At 39.7% G+C, this 12,428-nt stretch overlaps 1 protein-coding gene across 13 annotated transcripts in view; it reads left to right on the top strand.

Annotated features, from left to right (window-relative positions):
• STRADA (STE20 related adaptor alpha) overlaps positions 1–12,428 on the top strand; it is a 29,976-nt gene that overhangs the window by 6,607 nt on the left and 10,941 nt on the right. For 3 of the 13 annotated variants that reach the window (XM_060133569.1, XM_060133570.1, XM_060133577.1), the window contains exons 2-4: positions 2,187–2,266; positions 5,115–5,172; positions 7,422–7,450. The exons of 1 other annotated variant lie outside the window; for it this stretch is intronic. In XM_060133569.1, the coding sequence (XP_059989552.1) occupies positions 2,231–2,266; positions 5,115–5,172; positions 7,422–7,450 (123 nt within the window). In that variant the 5' untranslated portion in view covers positions 2,187–2,230. Of the gene's footprint in view, positions 1–2,186; positions 2,267–5,114; positions 5,173–7,421; positions 7,451–12,428 lie in introns of those variants that run through there. 9 more of the 13 variants (XM_060133571.1, XM_060133572.1, XM_060133576.1 and 6 more) reach the window with 6 other exon arrangements.

The following is a 12,428-nucleotide window of genomic DNA, read 5'->3' as shown; positions in this document are numbered from 1 at the left end:
CATTGCACTGAATCTGAAGATCAATTTGGAGAGAATTAACATCTTAATGATATAGAGTCTTCCAATCTATGAACATGGTGCAGACCTCTTATCTAGATCATCTTTAATCCCTCTTAGCAGTGTTTTATAATTTTAAACGTACAGGTCTTATCCATAATTTATTAAAATATTCCTAATTTTATGGTTTTGTAGGTATTATTGATGGTATTGTTTTTTAAATTTCATTTTCTACTTGGTTGTTGCTAGTATATAGAAATACAATTGCATTTTATAATTGACCTTTCTAAATTCATTTTAAGTATAATGATTTTTTTATAGAATACTTAGAGTTTTCTATGTATACAATCATGTCTACATAGAAAATCATAAAGAATTTTACATCTTTTCCAATCTATATGCCTTTTATTTCTTCTTGCCTTTTTGCATTGGCCAAGACCACTAGTACAATGATGAATAGCAGTGATAAGAACATTCTTGCTTTCCTTCTGTCCTTAGAAGAAACTCATTCATTCTTTTTACTGTTAATAGATGTTAGCTATAAATTTTTTTTTAATTTTTGAATTTTATTTTATTTTTTTATACAGCGGGTTCTTATTAGTCATCAATTTTATACACATCAGTGTATACATGTCAATCCCAATTGCCCAATTCAGCACACCACCATCCCCACTCCCCTGAAATTTTTTATACATATCTTTTAGCAAGTTGACTTGGTAAATTCTATTTCTATTCTATTCCTAGTTGACTATTCCTAATTGACTAAGAGGTTTTTTTTCTTTAACTTGTGGGTTAGTGTTGAATTTTGTTAGATGCTTTTTCTCCATTTATTGAAATGATTGTATTTTTACTTGCTTACTCAGTTAATAAGGTAAAATGACATCGATTCATTTTTTAAAATTCCTTAAAATTGGTTGTTCTTTATTTGCAAACAACTTCAAACAAAGACAGTTTTGTGTACATTGACTCATTTTTAAATGTTAAACCAATCTGTTATTCCTGAAGTAAGCCCCACTCGGTCATGATGTATTATGCTTTTAGCCATTCTAGATATAAATTCTTAACTATAAATAGCAAACATAAGATAAGATCAGGATGATATGAAAAAAGATACATTTGAGAAATGGCAAAAGCTCTTGGAAATGGGTAACAAAAATGTAAAACTTAGTAGAAAGGTTGGAAAATAAAGTTTGAAGACGTCTCCTAGAAAGCAGAGAGTTGTAAAGTATGAGTGAAATAAATACAAAATTGGGGGCTAATTCTAGCAGTACACCTTTAACTATTAGAGTTTCTGTTCCTATTTCTTGTCAAAGAAATGATATTCCCCAGAATTGGAAGCCCCAAATCTCCACACTATAAAGGCTGACTAAGTGCAACTGACTAAGCAGCTAGTCCAGACCGCAGCAGGATGGAGGGCGTCTGGAAGGCCGTCTCCAGGGGAAAATTGGAATGGATGAGTTTGAGTGTATGGAAAAACACACTGATGAGACTAATAGCAGAAATGTTGAAGTATTTGGAAAAGTTAATAGCTACATGGAAAAACAAGCAAGTGAAGAAATGAGACCATTATTAACTCTAGGGGGGATAAATGAGTGTATGGGGCAGAAGACGTGGTCACCTCTGTTTGCCTCAATGAAGAACCATGTTTGCATAGTCCTAGTAATGTAAATTTGGACTATTGTTTTAACCAAAATTTATGTCAGAACTATGTTGGGAGAATGAAGGCAGGAATGTAGGGTGCAGGAGGTTGATGTAGGAGAGCTTAGTCTTCACCTACCATGGTAGGAAGTTAGTAGATAAATGTCTAAAATGGATAAGTCATGACACATAAACAGCATTTAAGAATGATGATAAAAAGGAGGATAAACTGGCAAAAGAATTGAAGGTAATTGCTTCTGCAGAGGGGTCAGTGGAGGGTTGGGTCATGAGAAATTTAAAGATTAATTTAAACAAAAAAACCCTATAAAAAACTTCTCTTACAGATATTGCAGTATTTCAGAATGTATCTGGCCAAAGTACATCCAGGTTTATTGTCACTTAAAGTTTCTCTAAACAAATCTTTAGAATCTAGGAATTTGTAGGTCTAGCACAGTGCTTTGAATGGTAGACTCATAGTAGGTTTTTGTTAATCAACAAATATTTCTATAAAAGCAGATTTGACTAACAACCTGTGTCTATTTTCCTTTTAGGTTTAAATTTTTGAAATTGAAGTAGGTCTACACGTTAGGAACTCATGTCTTTTCTTGTAAGTAAACCAGAGCGAATTAGGGTGAGTGTTTCTCTTCTTCTGGCTTTACTATTTTTTATTTTCTGAAAAGCAGTGTGTTTGGCAGATATTGTAGGAGGTTTTTGGGTTTTTTTTTTATGTGATGTTCAGAATCATACAGAAGTGAGGGATGTAGAAAGTAAAGTAGGTATTGCAGCCTCCACTCCTAAGAAAAGAACTTGCAGGGACATCCCTGGTGGCGCATTGGTTAAGAATCCACCTGTGAATGCAGGGGACACGGGTTTGAGCCCTGGTCCGGGAAGATCCCATGTACCGCAGAGCAACTAAGCCTGTGTGCCACAACTACAGAGCCTGTGTGCCACAACTACTGAAGCCCGCACGCCTAGAGCCCGTGCTCCGCAACATGAGAAGCCACCACAATGAGACGCCCGTGCACTGCAACGAAGAGTAGCCCCCGCTTGCCACAACTAGAGAAAGCCTGCGTGCAGCAGTGAAGACCCAACGCAGCCAAAAATAAATAATAAATAAATTTTTTAAAAAAAGAAACGAATTTGCAGGCAGAGGCTGGCCAGAGACATAGAATATACCCACCAGCTTGTCTGATAGAGGAGAAACAAGGTGGCTTATTTTATGATTATCAGTCATTCAACATTAAATGAGTTGCTGGCTCTTTTCAGTGTAGATGTGTACCTACTAATGATCTGCCTGTTTCCTACACATTTTCAGTGAGTTTGTGTGTGTGTGTGTTTGTTTGTTTTTTTTTTTGCGGTACGCGGGCCTCTCACTGCTGTGGCCTCTCCCGTCGCGGAGCACAGGCTCCGGACGCGCAGGCCCAGCGGCCATGGCCCACAGGCCCAGCTGCTCCGCAGCATGTGGGATCCTCCTGGACTGGGGCACGAACCCACATCCCCTGCATCGGCAGGCGGACTCCCAACCACTGCGCCACCAGGGAAGCCCAGTTTGTGTGTTTTAAAAATCAGCATCAGACTTCCCTGGTGGCTCAGTGGTGGGGAGTACGCCTGCCAGTGCAGGGGACACAGGTTCGAGCCCTGGTCCAGGAAGATCCCACATGCCACAGAGCAGCTAAGCCTGTGTGCCACAACTACTGAGCCTGTGCTCTAGAGCCCGTGAGCCACAACTACTGAGCCCACATGCCACAACTACTGAGCCTGTGCTCTAGAGCCCACGAGCCACAACTACTGAGCCCCTGTGCCACAACTACTGAGGCCCGTGTGCCTAGAGCCTGGGCTCCGCAACAGGAGAAGCCACCGCGATGAGAAGCCCACGCACCACAACAAAGAGTAGCCCCCGTTCACTGCAACTAGAGAAAGCCCGCGTGCAGCAACAAGGACCCAATGCAGCCGAAAATAAATAAATTAATTAATAAAAAAAAATCAGCATCAGATTGTAATCATTGGAACACTTTTTTGAACCCGGGCCCTTGGCAGTGAAGGCACGAAGTCCTAACCACTGGACCACCAGGGAACTGCCATCATAGGTTTTAATTGAAGGCTTTTTGAAAAATTTTATTACACCTGAGAACTTCACTAGCTAAAATGACCTCAAGAACAAATACTGGGTTTAGCTTCTTTACAAGCTTCCTAAATGATTTCCTAAAAAACTATCTTGTTTATTATCAAGTACTCAATTTCTAACTGCTGTAGTAATTATTTTAAAATTCTGTAACGCTGTATGTGTACTGTGAGACATTGTGAATATACCACTTTCTTTTTTTTTTCTCTTTTGGCCGCACGGCTTGTGCGATCTTAGTTCCCCAACCAGGGACTGAACCCGGGCCACAGCAGTGAAAGCCTGGAATCCTAACCACTAGGCCACCAGGGAACTCCCTTAATATACCACTTTCTTTAAATATTAAGGTGTCAATTATATTTTGTGTTCCAGTGAATATAAATTTTTTATATCAATTTTTTAAATTTACAGTGTTCTTTTTTTAATTTGGAAAAAATTGATATAGAGAATGTTATAGTTTAAATTCATAGTCCATATTATGCAACTTATTTCTGAATGTTCCTTAATCTTCCTTTTTCTTACGTTTATGTGGTAAGAATAACTTATATTGGAAAGAGTAAACCTCTCTATTAATTAAGAGAAACAAAACAGAATCCCTCCTTAGCCTGAACTCTACCCAGTGGAAAGAATACCCCTAAGCCAAGCTTTAATACCAGCCCTTGAGTGAAATACAACCTTGATCCCATTGCTTTTATGTATGAGCTGCTTTTCTATTTCAACCTAACCTGATTCAGGTGAAACCAGACCGCTGATCGGTATGATGGAAATCCAATACTAGTTTGAAATAGTCCAGTAAAGTGAACCATAGATTAGTCATGCTAGTTTGGTCCTTGTAAACTTGGTAGAAAATGTAAACGTTGGTGATGTCTTTAGAAATCCTAGCGGATGAAAGAATATGCAGTTTGCTATTTCCTTTTACAAACTAATAGAGGCTTGTGAAAAACTGTTTCATCCCTATTTTCTGTGTGTGAATTCCAGTAGTTTTCAAATTGGCATTAATGATCCAAAGCATCTGTAATAGACAGCCATGGGATGAATAAGATGGAACCAAAAGGCACTTTTATATATAGGAAGGACAAAAGCATGCTTCATTATCAGGGCCAGTACTACTTATTTCTCTTCTGTCAGATTTAAGAATTGTTCATCAAATTAGGCAAAGAAGAATAGAGAAAGGAATTAATCTATTGTGTTCAGTTGATTTAAATCCAAGATTCTTTTCAAAACTTTTCCATAGAAATGTAGCTTAACTGTACTGCATGATTCGCTTTTTGTAGTTGTCTTTTTGTCTATCTAATGGCTGATAGTTAATTTTTTGTGGCTTGGAAGAAATACTAATTCTCTTTGGGGTTTTCCTCTTTAGCGGTGGGTCTCGGAAAAGTTCATTGTTGAGGGCTTAAGAGATTTGGAACTATTTGGAGGTAAGTACGGTATGGCATTTAGCCATCACTTCAGGATAAATATCGCTGCCTTTTTGTTGATTAAATCAATTTATAGAAATTAGCAATTTAAGGGCAAGTTGTTATATTTGTTTGGCTACAGCTGTTATATTTACTTGGCTCCTTTTTGTATCCATGCTTTCCCCAAAATTTGAGGACTAATCTGGCAGTTGTCCTTGGCCTGTCTCGATTGTTAGAAAGCCAGTATTTACTTAAAAGCACACGTGTTTCTTCTAAGTATTTGGCTATGAAATACATATTCTTAAAGGAAAAAAAGTAGGTGTTTAAAAGTCTCTAGCCTTGAAGATTTAAAAAATAAAATTATAGTCAGGACAAAGGTAGCAGTGATATAAAAGTTATGGTTTTTCTGATCAATCTAGTTGACTCATCTTTTCATGAGACTTAGAGACTAGAGAAAAAAAAAATCTGTCAGGACAAAAAATACTAACTTCCTATTGTAAAATCTAAATGTTGATTCAGAAGTAAAGTAGGTTTGCAATTTTGAGGTTTAACAAATCCAGGCACTCCCCTTTAGCTGTTTTCCAACTGAGCTGTTTTGGGAACTGTGATCTTGACTTAAGGCAAGGAAAATTCTTTTTCTATAAAAATAACAGTAGTAAAGCCCCTTTCTTTTTATCTGTACACCATGATACTCTCTTCAGCTCCTATAGCTAAAGAAATGGGTTATCAGATAGAGTGTGTTGGTTAACTGATCCAAACTACCTCGAGAGGCTTGAGTAATTGAAAACTCAAACTTGCTAGTGACTAGGTAGCACCTATTAATTTATTTTCCCTACTGCCACTCAAAGAACTTCTGGAGTTGAATTATTCATAAACTTCGTCAAAGGGTTTTAGAGAAGACAAATAAGAGTTTAGAAAAATGATGAGTTATTTTCGTTTTGGTTATAAAGAATAAAAGTAATCTGCACAGTAAAGGAAAGGCTAGTGGAACAAAAATACTATGCCCTGGTGCTATTCTCATTTTTTCCCCCAGCATTAAGGGCAATACAGTGGTTTAAAAGTAAACATTGGCATCGATGGAAATTGAGTTGGAAGTCCAGTTAACATTAATTAGCTAAAAATATTCCAGTTATGTGAATTAGATGAATGGATTGTGGTTTCAGTGTCTTGAGTGTAGGATCTCTGGATGTCTTTTGATAATTCCCTAGTCTCTGATCTGAGGAGGATGAAGAGATTGTTCTGTATATTGTTTATAGCTTAATGAAGTGTATGTTACCAACCTGATACAGCTTGGAATTTGCCTTCTGCTCTAAGAAGCCTTGGTTTGATTTCCTTTTACCTATTCGCCTGGCTTATCTTTGACTTGTAAGAAGCCCCTCTTAAGCAGCCGCTCCTGCCATTTATATACCAGAAAACTGATGTCCATGGCACACACACAAAAATCTTATTTTGATAAATTGAGGCTAATTTACTCTGCACCCAATATCTAGCAATATAATTTAAGATATTTGGAGATGTGTAATCATTCCAATACTTTACAGTTAAAATCTTTACTTTGATCACTTTTCAGAATAGAGAAAATAAAAAGCACAGATACAGAATTTGTCTTCTTTTGGAGCAGAAAGTCATTTAAGTTGTCCTTTGCTTTATTCTTATTCATCAGGAGTAGCAGAGAGCCAAAAAGCCCTTGCTTTATTTTCATTTAGAATAGAATGTATCTGACTGGAGAATCAAATTGGGTAATGGTCCCACAAACACATGTGACTGTATTAAAACTTTTTTGTCTTTTTTTTTTGGAAAACCTGTTTTCTAGTCCCTGCACTCCCTGGGAAATAGCCAACCATGCATATAATTTTATAATGAATTTTTTGTTCACAGTATAAGATTCTGAAAGTAGCCTATTGAAAGTAACATTGTGTGCTGATGGAAAGTAATTGTATGACCAGAACTATAGCAGTTGAGTTGTACTCAGTAAAGAATACCCGTAGAATAAGAGCCTTGCCAAGTTTTGAAGAGCCATAGATTCATGTTTAAAACTCCATCTATCTGCAGCATTTTTACTGTGGATCTCTGGGGCTGTGTGTGTGTGTGTGTGTGTGTGTGTGTGTGTGTGTGTGTGTGTATGTAGCACTGCAGGCATTTTTTGCTGTAATGATTCTTAAGTGGTTTCCATTAGTAAATGTAGTCCTAAGTGCAGTAATTGCTGTTCTGAATGTGGGTGTGTCTTGTTCCAAAACCCAAAATGCCAACACTCAATCTCTCCACTCCAGAGCAGCCTCCGGGTGACACTCGGAGAAAAGTAAGTGATTTTCCAGGCTCTAGCACTGTGGCTTGTTGCATGGAGGTGACTTGTGGAATGTTGTATGTTTTTTTGGTTGGCTTATCATTTTATGTTTCTGCTCATCTGTCACTGAGTTTTATACATGGTATATAATTCTTCTCCTTGTGGGGACTTAGGTTTCACCCTAGAGAGATTCTGATGTGTACTTTGAAAACTGAAAAACTCTCAGGCACTTTTTCTGTCTCCTCCCCTTTGTAGCCTTACCAGTCACCAGCCACCCCCTCCAAAAACTAAAAGGGACAGTTTCAACACTCTAACATGTGGTTATCTTTCAGTGGCTAGTAGTACTAAATTTCCCATCCTTAGTCTATTAATAATAGATTTCAGTCCACAGAGATAATCTCTGTCTAGATTATAAGGCAGGACGTCAAATCTAGTTTAAAAACAAAACCCCATGTTTTAAAGTACAAAACAGAAAATGTATTTTTTTGGCAGAAGTTTCAAGACTCTTGCCCTGCTTCTTACTCTTCTAGTTTATTTTACCAGTGGAAATAACAGCAGCGTGCCAAGCTGCTTTTTTTTTTAATTTATTTATTTGTTTATTTATTTATTTATTTTTGGCTGCCTTGGGTCTTCGTTGCTGCGCGCGGGCTTTCTCTAGTTGGGGCAAGCGGTGGCTTCTCTTGTTGCGGAGCATGGGTTCTAGGGCGCGTGGGCTTCAGTAGTTGTGGCATGCGGGCTCAGTAGTTGTGGCTTGCAGGCTCTAGAGCGCATGCTCAGTAGTTGTGGCTCACGGGCTTCGTTGCTCCACAGCATGTGGGATCTTCCCTGACCAGGGCTCGAACCCGTGTCCCCTGCATTGGCAGGCAGATTCTTAACCACTACGCCCCACCAGGGAAGTCCCCAAGCTCCTTTTGATACTGTGAATCAGTGTCTTATACAGAGAGGCTAAGAGCCCTTTTCTCCATAGACGTCTTCCTCTTTTCAGATAACAGACCTTTGTGCCTTTTGCAGGCAGCTCCCAGGTGAGTGAAGGGTGATGCTGCTGACTAGGAATTTCTTTCTGAGTAAAGCTTGGCTGCGCTTTACTAGCCAAGAGCACTTCACTATCAGATCCCAATATTTTCCAGTCAGGAGACCAAAAACGTGCCCTATAGGATCAGTTGGGTATTTTTCCAGAGTACAGCGCCAATTATATATAGTTCTTATATTTTCACAGCGGCTGACGTTATACCAAAAGTTATCCTGTGTGAAACCTTTGGGAGGTTGAATGTGCTTATTTGTTGGACATTTCATAAATATTGTGTTTGTGGGCTTTATTGCATTTTGTCTTTAAACAAACTCTTTAAACAAAGTTATCATTTTATGGTCATTTCTGGATAGCAGTAGCTTATGTATTTTTCAAATGCTTCAAAATGAACAAAGTGCTTTTCATGGTGGGGGAAACTAAGAAAAGACTTCGATAGAATTCATTTCTTTCTCTAGGCAATTTGAGATTATACATTATACTAATAAAACCGTGCCATGCTATGTTTAACGAGAATGGGCTAAATATCTCCTTTTCATCTGAATTTTGACCTTTTCTAAATCGGAAGCAGTATAATGGACTAACCTGCCTTTCTTGTGGTAAAACCAGACCAAATCTCTTCCTTTCAAAATAGTGCCTTTGTTTGTTTGTTTTCCTAAATAAAGGTCGCCTTCTGAGTTCAGACTATAGAACATCCACAAAGTAGAAAGCATCCGTTTTAGGGTCATTTCCGGGGAGCTGGGGACAGAATGGTAGAGGGGTCACAGCAGCCACCAGCCGAGTTCATTTCATGCGATTCTGGATTTGCCCAATGAACTCATCTTCCCAATTACCTAAAGAATTTCATTTTCTAAACCTAACACTTTGAAGTAGTTTTCCATAGTCAACAAAGACAGTAGAAATATTGTCAAGTTACGAACTAATCATATCAGTAGTTTAATGAATCATTTCTCACCTAGGCTCAACAAAAGTGTGGCTTTAGTGTGTAGCCTGGTAGGTAGTATGTCTTACGTGCACTCCTGGCAAGGAAAAGGGAGATAGGTAATTTTAAGAAAAAAGTATCCTATATGTAGTTTATCCAAAGGGAGTTATTTAAAGTGCCTATAAAAGAATTTTTTAAACTCTCAGGTCTCAGCTGTTCCTCATAATCCTTTTTTTTTTTCCAAATTAGAGAAACAAGGAGTTTGCCTAGAGATCAGAGGAGAGACCTTCAAATACAAAGTCATTCTAGGTTTGTTCTCGTTGGGGCCATATTGTTACCTGCTAAAAAATGCAGTCCTTTCTCACATACAGGTGTCAGATTCTGATCTGTGAAGTTCCCCTGGTAACAGGGAAGCTAGGGAATGTGTTGTAGGAGGGCTGGCGTTTGCCGTATAAGTCAGCATGTGGAACTGTCTCCAGTGGAACCGACTGGTACGTTTGCTCTCCTCTCCAGCCCATGGGAATAACAAGGTCATGGGCAGAAAACCTCCTGAGTTCAAACGTTGCTTAAATGATTACTTTTTAAGTAGATGCCAGCACTGTTGTAGGCCTTGGGGAATCCATCAGTGAAGAAGACAGACAGGCCCTGCCCCGACAGAGCTTGCGTTCTAGTAGAGAAGACAGGCAGTAGACAAAATAAACTGCAGTGACCGCTATGAAGAAAATCAAGCAAGATGACATAATAGAGTGACTGGGAGCTGCTTTACTCGGCGGGACAGAGTCTTCAATGAATAGGTGACATTTGAGACCTCAAGGACGAGGAGAAGCAGCGATGGGAAAATAGTGGGGCAGGAGTGTCCCAAACGGAGGGACAGCCGGTGCGAGGTTGCTAAGACTGCTGGTTCGTGGGGGTCAGGTACGGTGGGTCAGGGCAGCCCCGTGTGGGGCGAAGTCGTGGAAGTAGGCAGCGGCCGGGTCGTGTGGATCCTCACAGGCCAGAGTAGGGGGTGTTGGGTCCGAAAGCAAGCCCCTGAGTTTTGTGTTAACCGGTGACACTGATTTTATTGAGGGCAGGTCGATACTTGAGAAAACAGCAAAACAGAGCAAGAGTCTGTGCAGCGGGTTAGAGGTATGAGGTGAAGCTGGGACTCCCCAAAGTCAGCCTAGCCGGCGGCGACGTTCTCAGCAGCTGGGGAGTCGCCGTGTCGGAGCTCTTGGTTTAGGCTTTTTGCTCAAATTGTTACCGAGTCCAAGCTTGCTCCGCTCGCCGCACACCAGGTCAATAAATTGGGAGACGAGGTGTTGAGGCCAGGGATATGACTTTATTCGGAAAGCCGGCAGACTGAAAAGATGGCGGACTAGCGTCTCCAAAAAAACCATCTTATCGGAGTTTGGATGCCAGTTTCTTTTATAGAACAGAGCGGGGAGGAGATGAGGAAGTAAAGTAAAAAGGCCGTAAGTTTTGCAAATATCACCTTGAATGGCCAGCCTCGGGGAGGGGATGTGTTCATTTCTTCTTTCTCGCAGCCATCCACAGGTGGACAGGGTCAGGATGCTTCCCTGAACAAAGGCACTTTGGTTTAACATTCAGGCAGAGGGGCAGGGTTCCCTGAGGCAGGCCATTGTGTATAGACAGTATCCTTTAGTGAACAAAAGCAATGGAAGTAAAGGGTAAAGTAAAACAGATCCAACATGGAGTCAGATTTGGTTCTTCCCTGTTACGAAATCTGTACTCCATTTTGTTCCTTGATTGTCTGTGTCCCTCTCACCTGTGTGAGGCACTGGCTGGCACCAGTATCTTGTTTTGAAGACAAGATAGTTTCAAGAAGCTACAGTGGCTATTAAGTCATCCTAGAATCTGTTTTCAGAGCATTTGGAAACACAGAAACCTGTAAAAAACAAAATCAAACCAACTTTAACTATCGATCAAGCCCTATTTAGGAGTCTCTGTTTTCTCCATTTTCTCTGTTCCATCTTCTTTGCTGAACAGGAGAGTGACCAAAAAGTAGACAGCAAAAGAGAGAGGGGAAGAATAGAATTCATATTTATTGAATACCTGTGATACACCAAGTAGTGCTAAGCTCTTTACATATTTTATCTCATTTCATAGTCACAACAACCCTGTGAAGTGGGGATTGTTCCACTGATGAGATGAGGAAGATCTCAGGGCTTAGAGGGACCTGCCCAGGGTCACAGAGCAAGTGATAGACTGAGTTCAAGTTCTGCCTATCCCTGGCCCCTAAGCCGCGAGTCTTCACATTATACCATATATTTTACTTAAAATAGCCTTTCCCAAATCATCTTCCCCCAAATTTAACAGATGTTAGGCACAAAAAGACTTCTCTGGACAGGTATCTTTGGGAAATGTTAGGTTAAACGAAGTTATACTTTGTCAAATTACAGAACTTCTCAAAGCCCTTAATATGGGAGTACCCCTTGTGGTTGTCCATGAGAAGGAGAGTGCTGCATTTTGTAACTTAATTGGACGTGTAAACTTTTTTCATGCGTTAACTGGCAGGATCTGTGTTCCATGGGGCCTCCTTTGGGGAAATCCTGCATTAAAACAACTAGGTAGAAAAGTGGACAAGAGACAGAAATAGGCATTTTCACTCTGGAGAAAACCCACGTAGCCAATAAATGCATGAAAAGATGCTCAACTTCATTAGCACTCGGAAATGTAAATCAGACCCACAATGAGACTGGCAAAAATGAAGTCTGAATATACCAAGTGTTGGGGAAAAGATGGATCAACAAGAACATACATGTATCGCTGGCGGGAACGTAAATTGATATAACCATTGTGGAAAGCCGTTTGGCATTTTTTTCTAAAGTTGAATGTTCATATACTCTGTGACCTCCAGTTCCACTCCTAGGTGTAAGCTTTAGTGTAACTCCTGCATTTATGTGTCAAGAAACACATTCAAGTGTGTTTTTAGTAGCACAGTTCGTAATAGCAGAATGAAAAGTAACTGCAAAAGCCCATCAGCATTGGAAGGATAAATTGAGGTATGTTCACAAGATGAGTATTATACAACATGGCTAAATACA

The sequence above is a fragment of the Lagenorhynchus albirostris genome, chromosome 20 (genome assembly GCF_949774975.1).
Source record: "Lagenorhynchus albirostris chromosome 20, mLagAlb1.1, whole genome shotgun sequence".
Classification (NCBI taxonomy): Eukaryota; Metazoa; Chordata; class Mammalia; order Artiodactyla; family Delphinidae; genus Lagenorhynchus; species Lagenorhynchus albirostris.
Note: the sequence above shows the minus strand (reverse complement) of the source record. Positions and strands in the feature narration are given on the sequence as shown.